Source organism: Rattus rattus, chromosome 1 (assembly GCF_011064425.1).
Source record: "Rattus rattus isolate New Zealand chromosome 1, Rrattus_CSIRO_v1, whole genome shotgun sequence".
Taxonomy (NCBI): domain Eukaryota; kingdom Metazoa; phylum Chordata; class Mammalia; order Rodentia; family Muridae; genus Rattus; species Rattus rattus.
The window spans coordinates 128,886,245-128,909,249 of NC_046154.1; the positions used below are offsets into that span (position 1 = coordinate 128,886,245).

Sequence of the window (23,005 nt, forward strand, 5' to 3'; positions counted from 1 at the left end):
TTTGTTATTTTCCCTTGGCAGACCAGTTCGAAACACAGATCAATATAATGGATAGTTAAAGTAGCCAATCACATAAACTTTGCCAGAGTAATAATCTCATTAGGAGGGAAGCGAAAAAACTAACCATCAACCGACTGCAGACTCAAAAACAATACAGGTTTTTCTCCTTGATGACAATGCGTCTTATAGATTAATTGCAAAAGACTATAATCTTCGTAGCATTTGAAAGCTCTCCAGGAAACTTGATAATTTATTAACTTTACCCTCTTAAAAAATGGATTTTCCTTTAAAGAACAATAACTAAGCCCAATTATTTTCATTTCGAACTGGAATGTGTTAGCCTAAAGATGCCTGCCCTGGCTTTGTCTTGAAAGGGATAAGTAAGCATGCATTCACTTCACGGCAGGTCTTAGGAAGCGAATCTGCTTCAGTGAGAGCTCCCAGCTCTACTTCTCAATGCTATCTCCAGCAGACAACTTACATTTTTTTGCAGTGTGGGCATTTTGCCAGAGTGTTGAACCTCAGTTCCATCCACTGTAAAATAAACAGAGAGAAGGATTTGAAAAGAATAACAACCGAAAAGCAGCCAATCTGAGAACTGTTTACTTTAGTCTAAATGTCACCAGGGATCATGACACAACCATCAATCACCTTGCAGTTTCATTGGTTGTTTTTTTAAATCTCCAACGGTTCTCTCAACCCCTAGAACACATTTGGGATTCTAGCCTGAACCGGTTCCCATGACTCTCACAGGGCTCTAACACCACCCAGATTTGGCTCCCAGGGAAAACAGCATGCACTCTTTCCCCTGCATTCTTTGTCCGCTTATCATGTACCTTGAACCTTTATTTCCCTCTACCCCTGAGGACCAACTTGTAAATACTTGAATACTCTGATCTGTGACCGTTTTTACATTTTCTATTTCACTTGTGTGAGAAGCCACAGCATACACAATAAACTAACCACTGAGAGAGATGCTGACAGAACTACAACCAGGAAAGTAGATCTTGCTCCCTTGTTGCTTATAAAATGTAACAAAAACATGTTAATCCTATGATACAATTTTCTTCCCAATCTACCAGTAAATGTGGTAATAGACTATATCACCTTTCTCATAGAAATGTCATTCAGCTACTCAAAATAGCATACAGACTTTAGGGCAAAGTCTTTCAAAGAAAATTCCTGTAAGCTAAATCTTTACCTCATGAAAGAAAGTATGTTCAAATGGCTTTCTAAGTAGGTGTGGTTGTTGCTGTGAGTTCCCGTGTATGTATCAGACCCTGGGTTTGCTGGGATACCCCAACAGACTTTCTAATTGTTCATTTTGCTTTAAATAAGATAACAGTATATTTCTTTCATAGTTCCACAGGGAGATAAATGTCATTAGTTTTGTGTCAAAACAAGCTTCCCATATAAAAGTTAATTTTTATTAAAGGTTTTAGGTGGTCAATTTCTACTTGTTATGAGTTTTCAATAACTTATGTAGAATTTAATGTTTTACCAATAGCAAAATATAATTTTAAGAAAACATCATATGAATTTTTCTTCATCCTTAGCTTTCAGAAATGAGCAAAGAGGTATGGATTTCCTGTGCTCAGTTTCTTCATTTTAATAAAAACTTCAGGAAACTCAGCAAACCTTGACAAAACCTGCCCATTCCTGATCTGTCACGGCAGGCCTCTCAGTCTCAAAGTGAGAAAGGAAACTTCATGTGCCCGCTCAGTCTTCTCAGAGAGATTAGCTTTCACCATCTGAGAACGTCAATCAAACCCACATTGTTTTCAGGTTACAACCAAACTTCCTCTCACTGCTTTCTCTGTGAGATATACTGGTTGATTTCAGTTATTCTTATCTGCAAAAGATTCTTGATTTAATAATATGTCAAACAGAGATCTATGCCGATTGACACAGAAACTGGAACAGAGCAGGAAATGAACTGAAGCGTACTTTTCTATCTTCATAGCAGAGATAGGTGAGTTCCTGAACTATATCATTGGAGATGTTACTTACAAACAGCTTTGCATAAGTGAATGTAACAATTCAAACAATAGTGCCTGAAGGAGACAATTCCACACCCCTTAGGTCAACGGTAACCCAAGTCTTAAGGTTGACGCACTGCAGAATGTGAATTTTAGGGGACCAGTCAAAGGTCAACATTATCTCAACACTATTATTTTATAGTGAACATTCTAGCACAGGTTAATCTCGGCAAGTTCATTGAAAACAAACACAAGAACTGATAGTGAAAGAGGTGAATTACACGGCCATCAGACTGACACGAATGGTGCTGGTGTCACCTCCAGGTCTCTCTGCAGCAAAATCAAAAAGGAAAAGATTCTATGGCTGGAACTGATTTTGTAGGTTATTTAATTGAATTGAAATATATTTCTGCCAAGAATTTGATTTTCTACAATCTCCCTATCTAAAATGTTGTGCCTGGTACTCTTAAAATGTTACTGTTCAATGTTTAAGTCCTGGCAGAAAAAAAAAATTCTTTTTTTTTCTGGCCTGTTGGTCATTTCAGGTAGTCCCTACCTAAGGTATGACACCTGCAAGAGACCCTGAATCCATGACACAGCATGTCCACCTCCTTTATGAAGACTCAACCCCTCTCTGACCTGCTTCCTCCCTGCTGAAGGGAGCATCTTTCTGGTGCCTTATGTGTGTGTTCTTCCGTGGTGAGATGGTATGAAGCAGAGTCCGGTGTGCATCCCAACCATCCCTGCTCTCATACACGTGCTGCCCTGCCATGGCTGGCACGCATCGGTGAGCTAGAAGAACACAACATGGGGCCAGAAGACAGGTGTGCTACTGGGCTCCCTGAAGCTCCTTGTCTGCAGTTCATCTCAGCCTTTTGGATGCTCTCTTCATTAATTAAAACCAGAAACGAATAGTAACTAGACCAGGATCAGCAATGTTGGCCTTATGTGCCCCCCTTACTCACAAGCATATCCTCAGTCCCTCAAGTTCCATATCGCTGAGCTCCCATGCTGGAATGCACAACTACATCTTCAGAGAAGCTGTGGATTGGCACCTACGCCCATATGGCTACAGTCTTACGATCACCCTCATCTGTGTGGCTCTGGCTATCTCTGTATAATGCTAAGACTCAGAATTGCCAATGGTGGTTGGAAAAAGGCATGTGGTAGACATTGGCTCCAAGTTTGACATGTGTTGTCAGAAGAGGAAGGAGCGTATCTATCACAGACACATCTATGTTCCTGTAGGCATTTCTCCTGACAAAACTGGTAGCTCCCTTGTTGTGAACTCTGTGCTTTTCAGGTGAATTCTGATTCGGATGTAACCATAGACCTTCCGTTCCCCTTCCCTTGCCTCTGTCTCTGCCCTGACTCATCTATAAAGAGATGTTATCCATTCTCATTTCTGCTGTACAGGGGAATCTGCATCCGTTTGGTAGTGTTTCTTCCCATGATTCAAGTGGCGGGGAAGCCAGCCCTTTGTCTTCCAGGCTCCAGGAGCAAGGAAAGGAGAGTAAAGAAAGGTTGTTGGTCTTTTGTGGCCAATCTAGTTAAATGACCAGGTTCTTGTCTTAAAAAAAGAAAAGCTCGCTTCTGTCAAAAAAACTAAAAGGAACTTCTCTAAAACTAAATCATGTTAGCCATCTTGAAGTATCGTATTTATTTCTAACCCATTCTACTAAACAGATAAACTCAGGGGCCCCATGATATATTTTCAACTAAAAAAGCCCATAAATAAAGCTTTATTGCATAAAATCAATCACTTATTATCACCCCACTAAATAACAGACAATGAGAAACACCTGGAAATACGTTACATCGAAACTATCATTTCCCTCTGCTATGGCGCTTACTCTGTATTCGAGTGTAGAAAAGCTTTCCTGATTGACAGTACAGCTTGGTGCATTTCAGGGGAAAGTTTGAACCATGACAGGATAAACAGCTCACCATCCTCATCTTTAATCAACAAAAGAATGACTCAGCACATTTGCTGGATTATGCCTCTGAACCGTGAACTGTGACTCAGCACATTTAGCGAGCTATGCCTCAGAACCACTAACTGTGATTCGACACACTGGTGAGTTATGCCTCTGAGCCAATAACTGTGATTCAGCACATTTGGTGACTTGTGTCTCTGACGCATTATCTGTGACTCAGCACATCTGGTTTGTTGGGGAGTTTTATAAAAGAACACTAGCCTCAGTCAGGATGAATATGCCTTTTATCAGCAAGTGCATACCTGTCCCCAGGAGACTCAGTGTTAACCTCTGTTGCAGGTTAAGAAATGTCTTTATATCACCAGTGGAAGGGGAAGCCCTTGGTCCTGCTAAGACTGAATCCCCAGTGAACGTGATTGTTGGCGGGAGGGCAGCAATGGGGGGAGGATGGGGAGGGGAACACCCATAAAGAAGGGGAGGGGGAGGGTTTAGGGGGATGTTGGCCCAGAAACCGGGAAAAGGAAAAACAATCAAAAAGTAAAAAAAAAATAATAAAATTAAAAAAAAAAAAAAAAATTAAAAAAAATTTAAAAAAAAAAAGTCTTTATATTCCTGATGGACTGGTTTAAGCCTGCATATTCACTTTATTTCTTCTAGCAAATTGTTTTTTCAACATGCCTCTCAAAATAGTGTTATCTGACCACAGGACTCCCTCAAAATACTTTGGATGAGAAACAATATTTGGACATGCGACATAAAAACTCCCTTTCAGTTGTTAACAGTGACACACAGGAAAAGTTCTAAGTACTTTAAAAAAAAAAAAGTCTTATTTTTTCAGCCTGTCACTTCCCGTTTATAGAATAATACTTGATTATACCATATGGCACAAAATGTACTTTGTAAATACAGCTCTCATTCTCCTGAACTGTGTGAGTCCAGGCAGGTCTTGAAATGCTGTCAGATAGTAAACTCCTAATCAACTTCACTTTGGGATTATAAGCCTGACTATTAGATGATGACAGGATAAACAGAAGGATGCTGTTGCGAACAGCTCACCATCCTGATCTGTAACCCAAAGAATGCCCTCTCTGGTCTCAGTAGTCCCAAAAGACTTTTTTGTTTTTTGTTTTTCATTGTTGTTATTATCCTTTTGTTTAAAATGTCATAAGTATCTTCTAAGAACCACAAGATTTCTTTTTCTTTTGTCTCTAAAAAAATTCAACTACAGTTCAGCCTAGCTTTTCATCCTACAGAATTAAATGCCTGCATACTTTTATTTATGAACATGACTTCACTTTCTTTTCTGAGGAATTTTTTAGTCTCTTGATTTTTTTTTCTCCACTCCAGTCAAAGAATGGGTAGAAAAGAATCAATATCATTCACATTTAGCACAATAATGATAAGGTCACAAGTGAGATGAGCTTTGCAGCCAGCATTCACTTAGGAACACTGGGCGAATCCTTAGTCCCCCACCCCCAGATATGCTGGGGATAGAACCCAAGCCCTTCTAACTGTCTGACCTGCTTTGAAAGCCCAGCAAAGGAGAGAAACAGTTATCACTAAGCTCCCAGACCCACTGGGCTTCTCTCCTTAACCTGAAACTATCAAAATCTATCCCCATCCTTTTAATACTATATTCTCACTCGTGACTAAAAATAACTTCCCAGAGATTTTGAAATCATCTTTACATTCTGTATTTTTAAACCAAACATCTCTTCTGGATAAAGATTTTGAGTTTTTAACTACTGTAACTGTGTGAGTAACATAGGCTAACACGATCTTCTGACTCAGTCTCCTGGCCTAAATGTTAAGTAAAAGATTTGACTATAAACGTGAGTCCCTGGCTTACATATAACAAAATACTAAAATAAATAAGTAATATTTTATGATTATAAAACTATCCCCCCTACACATCTATTTAAACTCTCAATCTGGATCATTTCTCTAGAATTCACTATTAGATGATTCTCCTGGTACTAAAGAAAGGGCATGAAACCGGAAAAGAATAAGGAATTGGGAGGGGGCTTACCGGGGCAGGGGTGGGCCCGAGTAACTGGGAAGTGGGAAAATTACACAGAAAGAACCACAAAAACACACTTTGTTCAAAATGCTATAATGGTATCTAACATATTACATCGCAAATTAAATATATATGTTGAACATTTTCTTAAACATTTTCCTCACTCTTTCCCATATTATTAACACTATCATTCATTTTCTTTCTCTCAAATTATTAATACTTTTTCTAACCATCATATCAAAAGCTGAACATCTGTTTACCCCATGGACTGCGTGGGCAGATACCCATATACCTAAGTGTAAACACCTTTTTTAATTAGCATTTTTACATTTCTTCTTCGTGTGTGTGTGTGTGTGTGTGTGTGTGTGTGTGTGTGTGTGTGTGTGTGTGTGTGTGTGTATACACTCACATTGTAGAGGTCAAAGGATGATGTGGGAATCACTTCTTTCCTTCTGCCATGTAGCTTCCTAGGTTTGAGCTAGGTTTATTGGGGTTTACCCGCTCAGCCTTACGTAAAGCACGTGTACAGTTTTGTATTCCTAGGATAATGCCATGTCTTCCAGGTGAAGTGGGTCTCTGCATTAAAGCAGTGTACTCCCGTGCTCTATTCTGAACGCACTTCGCAGGGTTCTAGTCCTCCCCGCACAGTCAGGTTAGAAAACTACGAAGGTAGAGCTTGCTTGCCGCCATTTCCTTGGGATCTGCTCAGTACCTGGTGTGCACACCATATTTTTTAACAAATTACATTAGCTTTTGCACAGTAGATCTAAAGATAATCATGGAAAGATTAGGAATATAAAATACAAAGAATGCATGATCGTCATGGAAGGAGATCCCTGAGTGAGTTGATAAGAGGTCTGTTCTGAAGAATTTTAAACGATATCACAATTCGAAAGGCAGTTTCCTCATGTGAGAGGAAGAGCAACAAATGTGTTTAATATGCAGGTAGCCAAGTCAATGTACTTTATGTCCGCTGACATCTATAAAGTATGCTGATCTATACTAAGTCAATATGAAGAGATTGTAAACAAATCTGTGACTTATTCCAAGTATATTCTCTAATTTACAAAAGCACTGTTCTAATCAATAAAATATAATGTAAAAAAAGGGATTTATACTTCATCCTAGATCAGACAAATCTGAGTGATTCTTATGAAATGCACATAATTGAATGAGGGAATAAATTTCCATCTCCTTCTCCAAGTACAACTAAAGTGACAGTCAATGACTTTAAAGATGAAGGATACATCCAGGTGGCGGTGGTGGTGCTCACCTTTAATCCCAGCACTAGGTGGGGGAGAGACAGGAAGATCTCTGAGTTCTCAGCCAGATTTACAGAGAGGGTCCCAGGGCAGCCAGGGCTATACAAGGAAACCCTCTCTGGACTAACAGGGCTAAAAAACCAACCAAACAACAACAAACCCAGAGGGCAAATGGCTTCTAAATTGTGTTCAGCAGAAATCAAAGACTTAGCAAGCGATTTGGTGAACCAGATGCTAAAACACAACTCTTTACAGAGACACATGCCAGAAAAAGCAGGCAGGTTCCCACTGAGGAAAGTTCTAGCAGGTCAGGTATTTGAACCTACTATGTACTTTCAAACTGGGTGTTAGAGACTGTGCTAAAAACACAGAGTATCAGCCTTCCATGCCAACTGGGGCATGAGAGTCACGGTAACCAAAATGCAGAAACAACTCATAAACTTGCTGACAGACCAAGAAATGGTGGCATACACATGAAAAGAAATGGTTCTGTCTTTAAATGGAAGGCAAACATACCACTTTATGACAACATAAGTGAACACGAAGAATATCATATTAAATGAAACAAGTCAGACATGGAAAGGTTAACACTGTGTGATCACCTCTGTATCCAGAACTGAAAACAGTGAAACCCACAGAAACAGAAAGGACAGGATCATTCCAGAGGCTCAAGAAGAATTAGGAGTGGTCTACCTGCAACTATAGCTTGCGACATTGTCTTATCCTCTTGAAATGACAAAGAAAGAAGACGGTGAGTGTCTAACTGTTGTTGTATTATACTAAAAATGATCTAAATGTTAACTAGTCTGACTGTGAGCCTCCTAGATCCACGTATGATTTCTGGTTGCCAGCTACATCGCAAGGTTGAAAATCAAACATCATGGTGTTCCTTGTAAAATCTCACTGCACAGCCAGAGCGCTCCTCATGCAACACATGCAAGAGAAGAGTGATTTACTCTGATAAGGAGTTGAGCTAACAAGCCTGTGACCTTACAGTTTCCTGTGACCTTAGAAAGGCCGGGGGAGCATTCTAAAAACAAAGGGGTTAAAGTCTGCAGCCTAAGCAGGAGTGAGTACGTCACTCCATCGCTGCCTAGAATGCTGTATCCCACTTCCAATTTTCCCAGGGGATCAGAGAATCTTTCCCCAGGGAACCTGGTACTTCAGCGGATCTGCATGCCATGTATTCATGAATGACAAATTTTCAAAGAAAAGGAGAAAATGGAGAAATCATCTAGCCTCTGTCTACACATAGAGTCCAGTAAAGGAACTTACATAAACATTTGAATAAAATTTCTACTATGAACGAAACATATAGAGTAATCAGGACAAAGCAGAGAAAAAGCACTGAGAAAAATATCACCCTCTAAAAAGTTATTTCTAAATGATACCAGGGGGAAGAGATTATAAACAAAAGGAAACAGAATTTGAAAGGCTCTTGGGTACTGAGGCTTAAGTTAGATGATTTGAAATAAACCCAGAAGCCCACAGAAAATAGGCTTTCCCTGGAACTTGTCTTCATGAAATTTCAAATCAATGAGGAAAATGAAAGAGAAGGAAAACACAAGGAGAAATATAGAAGAATGGGTCAGATAGGAAGGCCCTAGAATTAGAAGAGTCAGTCTCCTTATCTGGGGGTAGAAAATCTGCAACTTTCCAAAAGGAATAACTGAAAACCTCGAATTCATTAGCTAAATTGTTAGGCAAATTTGATGTTAGACTAAAAACTACCGACAGAATAAAGGGTACTTCCTGTTCCTTCACAGAAGGACAAAGTCGGCAGCCGTGAAGGTAGCACTTGATGTAAATCTGCAGACTGAAACACACTTTCCAGGATGTAGGTGAAGGAGGGTCCAAGGTGACAGCTACAGAGCAAAGAGCTAAAATAAAAGATTTCAGACACATCTACTAGATACATCTAAACATCTAAAACATGATGTAAAGAACTAATAATCTGCACACAGAAAACATAAGGGCACGTATTTACAGTTCCAACACTGGAGGTCATGTGACAAAACTGGGCTGGGTCTCATGGCTCAGCTGTGAGGAAGACTGCTCTAATCAGAAAAAGCTGCAAATCCTAAGGAACACGGTAAGTCCACTGGGAATAAGGAAAGGAAAGGAGGGTGAGGAGAGGAGGAAGGCGGTGTGAGTGCAAACGTTCACGTCGGGTGACTACTCGGAAAAGGAACAGCTAGGCCGTAAAAAACCGATGTCAGTCAAGTAGCTGGAAGAGCTGAAGGCATTTGAGGGGTTGGTAATCAGGTAGATGAGGAGGCCCCAAGCCCAATTAGGTATTTAGGACGTGTGTATACAAACTGCTTTAATACAATACACACTTGCACGGAAAAAGTCCATTCATCCCATGGCGGCGTTCATGGACTTCCTTGCCAAGACTCTAGAAAGTATCTAATATAATACTAAGAACCTAAAATAGCTCTTTTCTCTTATGTCTTGAATAGAAAAAAAAAAACTTTTTTTCACCCTCCCTGTCCTGGAACTCACACCATAGACCAGGCTGGCCTCAAACGCAGAGATCTGCCTGCCCCTTGTCCCTGCCCCACAATGCTGAGGAAATCCTCTCTCACGTTCCTGATGAGGTGAGTCGTGAAATTAGTTCTTTAAAGATCAACTGTGAGTTAAAGTTGGCAGTACTAAAACAACTTCATAGAATTGCTCACATCAAAATACTCCTCTTTTAGATTCTGCCCAATGGTTTTTCTAATCATGGGTATCAGAATTAATTTCCTTTTCTCCAAGTAAAAATTTTAAAGTCAGAACATTTTCAATAAATCATGTAAGAATTCTTCTTGAATTCTTGTATTTTCTAGAAGCCGTAAAGCTGGGTTAAACACATGCACTTTGCCACTCAGTACAGCGAGAGACATGGTAAGATTTATTTGCTCACAAATATATCCAATCCCCCCCCATCGAGCTAAAGCTGGAGGCATCTTTGTCTAATTCACAGAGGATGTTATATACCCGGCCAAACGCTGGACTCAGCAAGCTTCATCAATAAGTCTCTACTTTAACTTTGTGATCAATGCACACTTGGATAAAACTATACGATTATAAACAGTCCTCAGATCTAGGAGAGGATGACCCAGATGACCAGTGTCCTATGACCAACGTACAACTACTTACCAGGAACGTGTTCCCGCAGTGCCCGCACACTACCCTGGTACCTTCCGGCTGGACTGGCAGCGCAGGTTGAGCCGGTTGCTCTTCAGAAATGAGCATTATGGGGCCAAGGTTGATTATGCGTCGACTGTGGAAAGAAAAAGCAAACAAATCCACTGACCCAAATGCAGACCGAAGGCAAACCCAGAACAAATCAACCGCATCGAGTTTCAAATAATAATCTTTCAAAAGTAAAGCAAATATATACGTGGAAATATATCTATAAAGTGTGTGTGTGTGTGTGTGTGTGTGTGTGTGTGTGTGTGTGTGTGTGTGTGTGTGTATTACATTTCAAGTAAAAGCTAGTTCTAGTCAATGTCCTTGGGAATCACTTAACAGCCATTTCTAAATTTGTATAACTTCAAATCAGAGAAGAGTTCTAATCTACACAGACAACTTAAATTTGATAGAGAACGAACGAAAAAGTGCTTTTTTCCACATGAATAAATGTGTCATGAAAGTAGCAAGTGCTGAGCTAAACCAAATGTCTCTGAAAAGCCCAGTATTATTTGATAATTATTCACTCAGATAAGGAAAGAAAGGAACGTGGGGTCCACGCTTTCTTTTTCCTCTCCAGTCAAATGATGCACTTGATGGTCAAAAGGCCAGAGCAGTTCCAGGAAGGAGGAAACAGTGAAGGTGTGTATGTACTCACATGTGCGGACATGCGTCGTCACATTTGGAATAGGCAAACAACATCATTACACATCATTACACGTGTTATACAGACACTCATGTAGCATACAAGGAGATACATGATAAAAAATTGTCTCCTAGGTTATAATTAATTATATCCAAGGCAAACTAACTAGTTATTTTTAATAAGTCCAGTGAGTCAATGATTTATTATAGTCCATTAAATGCCCACATAAGAAAAGGAACATATCCACTGTGGGTTCAAAAAGATGATATCGTACAAATAATTCTGACTGCCAAGTTCTAAGTCTATCATCTCTTTAACAACAATAACAAGAAAAATCTATGCTTCGTAATAACTGAGGACAAAGACTGGAACAAAGCCTAGCACATAAAAAGCCTTAATAAATACTTCTTGAAAGCATGAATGAATGAATGAATGAATGAATGAATGAATCTTTGTCTCTTACCAGTTGGGTCTAGGACATCCTATTCGCCGAGATGTGTCCTTACAAATGAGGAGACAATTACAAGGGCATCTAACATATTTCTTCCCTGTCGGGGGGGTTTTGATTGGCTAGATAACGGAAGAAGAAAACACAAACACAGAGAGATCAACCAAAACACAAATCGCCACAAATTGTTTGTGTTCAAGGAGGAAACGATTACTTGAAATTGGAAGCCTCCCCCACCCCCAACACCCAAAATACACTGTAAGGAAGAGTGCACTGCACATGGCTTCACATGGCAAAGACGTTGGTGGGTGAGGACTCAGTGGGGTGTGTAGGTGGGGATGTGTAAGTAAGGACACATTTCAAAGTAAGTTCGCACCGGTCTTTTCATAACGTAGGGACAGGTAGCACACGCTGGCTGTTCTCTCCTTGGAGTTCGCAAGGTAAGATCACATACCTGCCCTCTGAGGTAGAACCACAAATAGAACCCATGCTCAACAAAAGCAACGGCAGAGGAAATGGGGCTCATGCCTTTTCTCAAACTGCTCAGAAGTGATTAACTCTATGTCACTATCGAACTTCAAAACTTGTGGTTGCTCCAAGCACTACTAGCATTTATTTATTTATTTTTTTTATTTAAACTGAGACTACATAGCCTAGAAGAAAACACTCCTTGCTATGTTAGAACTTAAGCTTGCTAACCTGAGCAGTCACACCGAAAAGTACAGGTGTTTTCTGTGGCGCTCCTATCGAAGCCCACGAGAAAACAGGAGACAGACATCTCAGCCTGAGAGACAGTCTACAAAACGTCTTGCCTGTACGGATCAGAACACAAAAGCAATAGAAAGACAAAAGAGACAAAATTTTCAGATAAAAGAGTGTTAAAGTAATCTAGTATCCCAGTGCAATCCACGGCTCCGGTTTAATTGCTGGGGTAGAAGTTTTGCCTTCCTCAGACGCAAGTATGACAGTTTGGAAAATGTGAACTAGGTCACTAGGTAAGAATGCAGGGGCCGGGGAGATGGCACGGTGGTTGCTAGCCGACGGGGTGGTGGTGATGGTAAGTTTAATTCCCAGGCTCACAACCATCTGCAAGTTCAGTTCTACAGGATCTGACTCCCTCTTCTGGTCTCCATGGGTACTGTACACATATAGTACACAGACATCCACGCAAGCAAAGTTCTCATACACTTAAAAAAGGGAAGAGAGGGGCTGGAGAGATGGCTCAGTGGTTAAGAGCACTGACTGCTCTTCCAGAGGTCCTGAGTTCAATTCCCAGCAACCACATGGTGGCTCACAACCATCTGTAATGGGATCTGATGCCGTCTTCTGGTTTGTCTGAAGACAGCTACAATGTACTTACATATAATAAATAAATCTTAAAAAAAAGGGGGGGGAGAGAGAAAGATACAAAAGAGAGGGGAGGAAAAGAAAGGCAAATAAAATTTAAAAAAAAGAGTACGGAGTACTGTGATGCAACATTAACTTCTGCATTTGACAAGGTTAGAAAGAAAAGCTTCTATAGCATAAATGTTAACGTTTGTGAAATAAGGATTGGGGAATGTTTCCTACTTATCTTTGTATCTTGGTGATGTAAAGAAAGAAGCTTGTGCTCAGTAGAAAACATCCACAGCATGTTGAATTTCCACCTTTTTCATGGCTAGCTGAGCACTACGCACTATGAGACTCCCTGAAGAAGTCAGGCACCAGCAGCAAGCTGCAGCTCCCTGCCACGTGATCTGCAGGGGAAATGACCCTCACTACAGAGTGACTACTGGTAACCTGGGGTGCTCAGCAGGCTAAAGGTATATTATGCTCACCGTGCTAAACGCATCCCGCATTCTTATGGGTATACTGTTATGTAAGATCACAGAAATCAAAAAGTGTCCACACATATTATTATTTTTGTAGCCCTTATCTTTAAAAAAAGAATTCTAAATATTTTAAGTAAATAACTGTCATAGAAATATATAAAGGTTAGTAAAAAAAATCGATCATTTATTAAGAAATATTGCAGGTTACCTGAATGTTTAAAATTCACAAAAATCAAGAATATATAGCTATAGAATGTAAAACATTAAGAAAAACAGAATTTGGCCATATATATGTATGTATGTTATTTATTTATGTTATTCAGAATTTGCCATGAAATAAACATGTACTTGACAATGAATAAGATTTTCACACATTTCTTTTTCATTTTCTCACTTCTAGACATCCATTCTTAGAACACAAGGCAAGTTAGATTTTGAGCCTGGTTCTCAGTGCCACCCTCTGTCATAATCGTGAGCACAGGAGACGGGGAAGAGAAATGCCTTGAGCATGCTGTTTGTTTGTTTGTTTGTTTGTTTGTTTTGTTTTGAGGTTTCTTTATTTATTTTATCTTATGTACATGGCTCTTTTGCCTACAAGTGTGTCTGTGCATCACATCTATGCAGAGCCACTCGCCAGACGAGGGCGGTGATTCCAATAGAACTAGAGTTAATACCCTGTTGTTAACCGCCAAACGGATCCTTGGAGCTGAACCCAGGTCTTCTGCAAAAGCAACAAGTGCTCTCCACCTCTGAGCCATTTCTCCAGTCCAAGCATACATTCTAAAATTATTATTTGGCAAAACTAAGTGTGGTGGAGCACGCCTTTAATTCCTGCATCATAAAGAGGAGGCAGGTGGATCTCTGAGTTCCAGGCCATCCTGGTCTATACAGTGAGCTCCAGGATAGCCAGAACTACACAATGAGATCCTGTCTCAAATAACAATAAACGTTGCTTTGCCAATAACTATGCTGGCTGCTCTATTCCTGTTTCTACAAAATTGGTATCATTTTCACATGACGAAATCACAGTTTAAGATATGAAGCCTCAGAGATATAGTCACTGAGCAGAAAACTGGCACTCAAGCTCCCGTCTGTCAGCCTCCGAATCTCTGGCTAACAATCAGCTACAGGCCATTTAATCTGACAGACATAGCGGGTTCCTATCAGAGTGGCTACCACTGAGAACCGAGGCTCTGAGGCCAGATTTCAGAAAGGATCACAGTAGTAGACTGAGACACTGGGTGGAGAAAATCTCAAGGTTGGACCTGAGCCTATTTCACTCATTAGCTCTGACATTTTCAACCTACGATTCTCTGAAGCCATTCCCTGTGCCTCACAGCACTTCACTTGAAAGGGAAAGATCAAATCACATGTGAGACATTATCCAGTCACACGGCAGGGCACTCCTCAGAGCGTTCTGTTCACCTTTCCCCCTTTGTAAGGTTAGATCTAGAAAGCAAGTCAATGTGATTACACGCTAGCGTCTTCACAATTATTTACATTTCCTTACTTGGTCAGAGGAGATCATCAAGAAAAGAACCAACATAATTTCCTTTAGGCACCAATGTAGCAAATTGCCATGGTCAAATTGCTAACTGACTGACATTGACTGCTAAATCTTCAGAAACTAAGGTTTTATCATGAATGACCTGTTTCTGTCCTGTTTTTAAGAAAAGAAAGAAAGAGAGAGAGAGAGAGAGAGAGAGAGGGAGGGAGGGAGGGGGAGGGAGGGAGGGAGGGAAGGAAGGAAGGAAGGAAGGAAGGAAGGAAGGAAGGAAGGAAGGAAGGAAGGAAGAAAGAAAGAAAGAAAGACAGACAAGACAAGACGTTAAAACTTTTCCTAAGCTAGGCATAAAGATATACTCTTGCAACCCCAGTCCCCCAGGGACTGAGGCAGGAGGACCATGAGCTCCACAGCAGCATGGGCTATGTAGGACGATGAGATGAGGAGCCTAAAGGGACTGGGAAGATGGCTCCATGGGTAAAATGACTTGTTGTACAAACATAAGAACCTGAATTCAAATCCCCAACATCTCCATACAAGGAGAAGCATGACTGTACACACCTGTAACCCTGCATTGTAGGGAGATAGAGGCAGAGAGAAACTCTAGACAGTCAGCCTAGGTCAAAGCTCAATGTGCTTCAGGGAGAGATACTGTCCTAAAGGAGCAAGGCCAAGAGTGATGGAGAAAAACATCGTCCTCTGGCCTACACACACACACACACACACACACACACACACACACACACACACACACACACACACACAACTGTTGTGTATATAGATAGATTCAGCAGAATGAGAAAACATATTATTAAATCCAAGGAAAGATTCAAAGCTTTGGCTTTTAAAATTAGTACTTTGCCTTACTACTTTTATTTGCTTGCCAAGTTTACAAAGAGCACAATAGAAGAGATCCTAATTAAATTCACTAGCCATTGACCAACTTACACACTAGCTAGCTTTGTTATTATGACTTTTATCGTGATAAAGTTCTTTAAGTGGTAGGCAATTTATGAATTAGAGTTTCATTTTACAACTTTCTAACATATCTAAGAGACAATGACCACTAGCTGACTGATTTATAATTTTCTAAACTGGAAGAAAATACAAACACTAAAATTCAATCATATTTAAGTGCAGATTTCAAAACAGACTGAAAAAATATTTAAAGTCTATACAAGTAGGAACAGAGATCAACTGAATAGTATAGCCCTTACCAGGTACTAATTTAAACTGTAAAAAGGTATTTAGTTTTTCTTCCGATAGAAAATTTATTTCATTAAAATTTAGGTTTAGTTATTCTGCCCAAAGATCAGCTTGAGTTTTTGTTGGTTTGTTTGTTTGTTTGGTTGGTTGGTTTTAAGATTTACTGTGTATACAGTATTCTACCTGTATATACTCCTGCAGGTCAGAGAGGGCACCAGATCCCATTACAGATGGTTGTGAGCCACCATGTGGTTGTTGGGAATTGAACTCAGGACCTCTGGAAGAGCAGCCAGTGCTCTTAACCTCTGAGCCATCTCTCCAGCCCCAAAGATCAGCTTTTTAGAAGTGCCCTTCATGTACTTAAAAATTACATTGTATTGCATTGAAATCCAGCAAGTAGAATAAAATGCTAAGCTATTTGCAAATAAGCAGTATGGCACAGAAAATAATAGTAAATTCATAAATAAGGAAAAAGAATACTGATATTATATGAATATTAAATAAATAGTTCTCTACATAAAGACCACATGTGTGGTAAAGCCCAGCAGATCTGCACTGAAATAAAAATGGACATATTCTGAAGAGAACTATAAAAGCTCGCAATATGTAAAGAACCAATGCAACAAAATATCTAAATTAACTAAGAAATTTCCTAATGGTGTTATCCTAAACCTGCAGAGGCATTCTTATATAATTAAAGAAAGACAGGCAGGAGAAAAAAAATGAAAAGGATCATCACAGGGCTGAAGATTTAGCTCAGTGGTAGAGCACTTGCCTAGCAAGCCCAAGGCCCTGGTTCAGTCCTCAACTCCGGGGAAAAGAAAAGAGAGATCATCATATTTGTACACAGCCTACATTGGCACTTAAATAACACTGCTGAAGGACTCCCTTTAGAAATAAGACATCACCACTTACCGTAGCTTCATTACAAACTGTGCACTTAACCACATGCTGGTGAAGTTTACCATCCAGGTTGATGAGCGATTGGCACACGCGACAGTTGATGACAGGAATACCGCTTGTTCCTGGACTGGCGATGGCTGTATACGGAGGTGGGAGTTCAGCTGAAAGGACGTTACACTGAGTCAGAATAGTTGAGGAATTCCTGGGGCTAGTATGAGCATAGAGGCCTTAGATGTGCAGTAGAAAATACTAAAACACTTCCTCCATATTTAAGGGTTAACAGTAGCTGACCTGTCCTTGTGGCGGAGCGTAAATATGCATGGTAACTGTGCCAAGCAGAAAGATTCTTAACTCTGATAAAGTCCAAATCTGATAGCTTAGGTTTCCTGCAGTGGGGAATTTTGTTTACTCAAAATATCCACCCCATTCCTTTGCGTTCGTCTGGATAGCAGGTAGAGGTACTGTGTACCTAAATGAAAATCGTGTACTAGTGCACCTGTAATTCCAGTACGTGGTAAGGTGAGACAGGACTGCAAAAGCACAAGGCAACGGACGAAGGGACAAAAGGCTCGAGGTTCCCCGTGCTTTAACAAGTGGACCATGACCTACTTGGAGAGTAATCACGGTTATTGATGACGTTCAGAGCTTGATACCCAGCACTCTATTTAAATGATGAACCCAGAGAGACAACACTGTATACTTTATCCATAAGACACTAAGAAGCTCACCTGCCCACCCACATATGGATGCCTACCAATGACTCACAAGATAAGACCAAGTAACGCCCCAACTGTTACACTGTTATAAAAAGAATCCTATCCCCTCCTAGAACCAGGATCCCCTCAGCAATCTACTCTCTAAGAACTTGCCATTCTTAAAGTGTATTTCAATCAATTTTCTCTCTGCCTGTTTGGACTCTTGGTAAATTCTTGTTTACCCACTGCAGTCACCACCCCTCGGGACACTGTTTCACATAGCTACAAAAAGACTCTGTCAAAGAAGATTAAATAAATAAATAAACAAACAAACACATAAAATCCCTCCCTACAAGAAAACAAATATGGTCAACAGAAGTGCTGTGACTATACTCACTTACATATAGCATAGGCTGAGTGCATTTGTGTCTCATATATATATATGTGTGTATATAGGTATATATATATATGTGTGTGTGTGTGTGTATATATATATATATATGTATGTATATATGTATACTGATGCAGTAATATGATTGACTATGACCAGAAAAAAATAAGGGTCCTTCAGAAAGTCAAGGAGAAACACAAGAGAAAATGTGTTTAACACACTTTTCACCTTGATCTCGTGCTGAAGACTGGGCAGGGAAGATGTTCTAAAGAAAGACATGTTTCTCCTTCAGCCATCAGACTACAACTGTCTTCCCCCCCGCCCCCCATGTGAATGGAGTCACATGACAGGAATGGACAAACAACTCTGACAAGCGAAAGCACACCAGCACTCTGGTGACTAGAACGGCAGATACTGTAGCCCCGTTGCTCCATGCCAGCCCTTCTAGGCCTTTCATTACAGTTTTCTGTGCATTAGATGTGCCGTAAGGCAATCTAGAGACACTTCCTGTACTTTTGGCATCCCTCACTCAGAATTTACCGAAAGGCAGCCTTCATTGACCTCTCTCTCTCCTCCCATAAGAAACCTCCGATTGTGAAAGTTAAGGCAGTTACTCCAGCAGCAATTAAGATCTGATTTTTTTCACTTTGTCGCCTTTCTCTTTTACAATAGTCAAGAAATCACTAGAGCTAAATAAACCTCAGGGAAATTTCTAAATAAGAAGGCTACTATGATTTCAGAGTTGCAGCTCACTACTAAGGAAAAAATTCCATTTTTTAAAGAGTCTTGGTAGATACTTAAGCGATGAACATCTTCCCTGCGGGGATACATTAAATAAAAGATCCTTTTTCCTATGTATTTGTGGTTCTTAATTCTAAACACCATTGCCATTTAGGACTGTGCCACACGTCAGAAGTGAAATCAGTCCGTGAAGTCTAATGTTTTCACTGAAAAGAAAGCCTTCAGATTATGAGACTGACATGCTGCCTGCCCTTGCAGACAGTCATCTAGCAAGGCTGTCCTGAGAGGCTCCACCCAGCAGCTGACTCACACACAGACACCACAGCCAAACAGTGGATGGAGCCTGGGATTCTTATGAGAGAATAGGAGGAAGGAAAGCAGGTCCCATAGAGGATATGAACACAACAGGAAGACCAACAGAATCAACTCACCCGGACTCTTGGGGCTCTCAGATCCTAAACCACCAATCAAAAAACATACACAGGCTGGACCTACACACGCTGGATCTAGGCCCCCCATAAATGTGTAGCAGATGTCCAGCCAGCTCAGTCTTCATGGGTCTCCCAAGGAACTGGGGCAGGAGCTATCCCAAAAGCTCTTGCCTATCTTGTGGGATATCTTCTTCTAGCTGGGCTGGCCTCTGTAGGAGAGGATGCACCTAGCCCTACAAAGACTGTGCCATGTGGGGGGATACCTAGGGCGGGGGGAGGGGTTCCACCCTCTTAGAGGAGAAGGCGGGAGGGGGGAGGGGGGAAGGGATTGTGAGAGGGTGTAGTCTGGAGTGGGGCGGTGATCAGGATATAAAGTGAATGCATAAAATCAAAGAAATAATAGCAATAGTAAAAAAGAAAGCCAACGCCTAGAGATGCTAACTGCTGAAGGGCTCTGTGATTCTGCTCCTCCTAGAAGAGAAGTGGCTGCTCAAAAGGCAAAGACTGTGTGTGGGAAAGATGTAAGGTCAAGAGAGGTAATACAAACAGTCAAGAACCTAACAGCGAAGGCTTTGGGAAAATCAGATCGGGGTACACTGAACAAAGAAAAAGATGAAGAGTCAGGGGATGCTAAACAATATGAAGAAATCATTTCATGGTAGTAAAAACTTCATAGAAAAAATGGAGACTCCTAAAAAGAGACAGAGCGAAAGCGGAGGGATCAAAGGACACAGCTCCTGGAACACTGGAAACGGTACCACCGAGCAAACCCAGTGATCAGATTACAGTTTCCCATCACAAGCACCAGCACCGTCCACCCACTCTGTGCCAGTCTCTCTGCTTTGCTAATTCATCCTAGTGTATTAATCTGTACTCTTCGCTTAGAGACACGTCTCACTGTATTCTAAAGGTTGGCATTGCCTTGCTAGGCTGCTTGGCCCCTTACTGCTTCCTATATTCCTCTTCAAGCCTCTTCAATGGCAGTCGGTGCCTGTGCACTGAATTCACTTTCTTTACCCATGCACTCGCTGTCTCCAGCCTTTGACAAAGATGCATGCATAACAGAAAAATGACATCACATTAATGTCTGAGATGATCTGGGATCCTATTACAGAAGGAGGTCCCTGAGAAGAAGGCCAGCATTATTCTCCACCCCGCCCTGTTTCCACTTCAGGATCACGTTCTTCACGGTCTTTGGGAGAATGTGGGTTAATGACAAAGTCAGCTGAGCTGTTATAGGACCTCCGCTTTCAGTGGCAACCTTCTTTCTACAGCTCAATGCAGAGAAGAAAAACAACATTCTGCCCTTCAAACCAAAAGCTCCCAGAACCACACCACTTCAATGGACAGTGTGTTGTGACCAGGTCACTGCACTGAATCTAAATCCACCTTTCTTTGTTCAGTATTGTGACTATGGAGCTGTGTTAGACACCCTCTGACTCTGCGAGCTGGCTGCAGGCGCTCTGTTAGGTGCTAGAGAAAACCTACCAAGCCAGAAAAGAGAGAGATTTGTCTCTTCTGTTACCTGTTTGCTTCCTGTGAGCTTCCAAACTACCTGCTGGTTTTCTAAATGTCACCCTTGGAATACTCTGTCAATGAAACCGATCTGGGATCCCGTTTCGTCTTCAACTATCAACTTCACTGCATTAGCCCAAGTTCAGAAGGAGGTCCCAATAGCCCTAGAAGATGCTGCCAAACTTTGCCCTGGGCTAACCACGATTGTTTCATTTTATTCTTCCTGGACACTTGAGACAAAGATGTTTACCTTTCGGTTATCTAGTTAGCAATTTTATACCCAGCTAACAGTTCTTTCTATTCATTTCTATAGAAAATACCTCAGGAAAAAACAGGGATAAATCAGAGGAGTGGCTGGATGAGCCTGGATTTATTTGAGCATCACGTTCCTTACCAATGAGAAAAAAGCGGATGCATGACATCAATTTCCTGGGGTTAAATGTGATGGCTACCTATAAGTACTTCATGGATCATTACATAATAATTATTATCGGTCTGTGATAAAAAGTTCCCATGAATGTGTTCCTGGAAAAAATAAGGAGGCTCAGATCTTTAAACTGAGAAGCAGAGAACTGTTACAGCTTTAAATTATCATATATTTTTCATAGGAAATGAATGATAACCAAAGGCATACAAAGAGACTCTCTTCCACCTCCTAAACTCTGTTTCTCTTCAGAGAACCAGCCAGGCCATCTGTCCCTATGCTGGGGAACAAATTTTCATCAAAGTCTATGCCATACCCCCCCCCCTTTTTTTATGTATGGTAATAACATTTCTCCTAATAAATTTCCTAGTCCTCAGAATAAAAGAAGGAAAGAAGCAAGGAAGCAAGCAAACAAGCAATCAAGTCTGAAGATCTTATTAGTTGTGGCGATTGAAAATTATGTCAGGTAAGTCCACTGAGTCTGTCACTGATAGCCAGTAAGAATGCTGATTACAAAGGAGTAGAATTGTGGACCTTAGAATGTACCCCAAATAGAGCTGAGACTACATCCCTGACTCCCTCACAAGTAGAAAATAGCTTTCTCTCCTTATCCTAGAAGATCAGCCTTCCCTTTATAAATACCTCCTTTGAGGGAATGGCCTACAGAGAGATGGCTGGCCATTTTCCTCAAGATCAACCATTAACACCTTTTCTTGCCTTAAGATCCAGCATGCTTTAAAAGAATGAAAGTGGGTCTGGTAAGATGCTTCTGCACTCGTTGCCCTTGCAGGTTTAGGTCCCAGCACCCACATAGTGGCTCCCAATCATTTGTGACTCCAGTTCTGGGGATCCAACACCTCTTCTTCTGACCTCCAGGGCAATACAGACACACACACACACACACACACACACACACACACACACACACACACACACACAGCCCCATCTATATGTGCAGGCAAAACATTGATTACATAATATAAAATTAAGTGGAACTTAAAACTAATTTGAAAAACAAATACAAACTCTAAACAGAACTGAATTAAGAGTACAACAAGATTTCTAGTAATACCATCTCAAACCTGAAAATGTTTTGGAAGACAAAACATAATGCTGAATTGAGCCAAATTTTCTGTATTCACTCCTTGGTTTAAAGCTAGAATTGGCTGAGATGCATATAAACTCTTAGCGTCTACAGACAGCAGTAGTATGCACAGAGTCAACACAGGTTCAACCCAGATAGGGTCTGAGCCTGAGATGGGGAAGCAGATGTAAACTCCCATTCCTAACCAAAAAGTTCTCTCCAACTGACAACCACAAACAAAGGAAAAATTGGTGGATTCCAATGGAGTCTCACTGGGTAACCACACTCACAGGTAGGCCCAGGCCCACCAACACAAAATGAATTCAGTGGCATTTTTTGTAGACGTTTGCTCTCCTATGGTTTTGTTTGGGTAGTTTTTGTCTTATTGGCCTTTTGTTTGTACCTGTTGATTTCCAATTTTGTGTTTTTATGGTGTGTGTGTGCGTGTGTGTGTGTGTGTGTGTGTTGTGCTTGTTCTTTGTTCTGTTTTTGTTTTTTATTCTGGTTTGATTGTTCTTTGCTTATTTGTCTGTTTGCCTGCTTTCTACAGGGAGAAAGGAAGAGTATGGAGTTGGGTAACTGGAGTTGACTGTTATTAACTGGAGCAGCCATTACAGAAACCAGTAGGGTCCCCAAAAGCTAAAACTAAAACTGCTACAGGGCCTGCTATTCAACTCCTGTGTATGTATATGTTCCATAGTAGTACTTGGATATCCATGTTGACTGCTAAACTGTTCACAGAATCCAGAATATAATGTGGAATCAGCCTAGATATCCAGAAAGAAATGAGTGCATAACGAAAATGTACATGTACAAAATGAAATTTTATCC

General features: G+C 40.8%; 1 protein-coding gene across 1 annotated transcript in view; it reads right to left on the bottom strand.

The window, feature by feature from the left end:
* Pip4p2 (phosphatidylinositol-4,5-bisphosphate 4-phosphatase 2) overlaps nt 1–23,005 on the bottom strand; it is a 47,876-nt gene that overhangs the window by 11,103 nt on the left and 13,768 nt on the right. Inside the window, exons 2-5 of the mRNA XM_032905596.1 lie at nt 16,906–17,054; nt 11,485–11,591; nt 10,343–10,466; nt 482–534 (exon numbers count right to left, since the gene is read on the bottom strand). Coding sequence (XP_032761487.1) covers nt 482–534; nt 10,343–10,466; nt 11,485–11,591; nt 16,906–17,054 — 433 coding nt within the window. The remainder of the gene's footprint in view (nt 1–481; nt 535–10,342; nt 10,467–11,484; nt 11,592–16,905; nt 17,055–23,005) is intronic.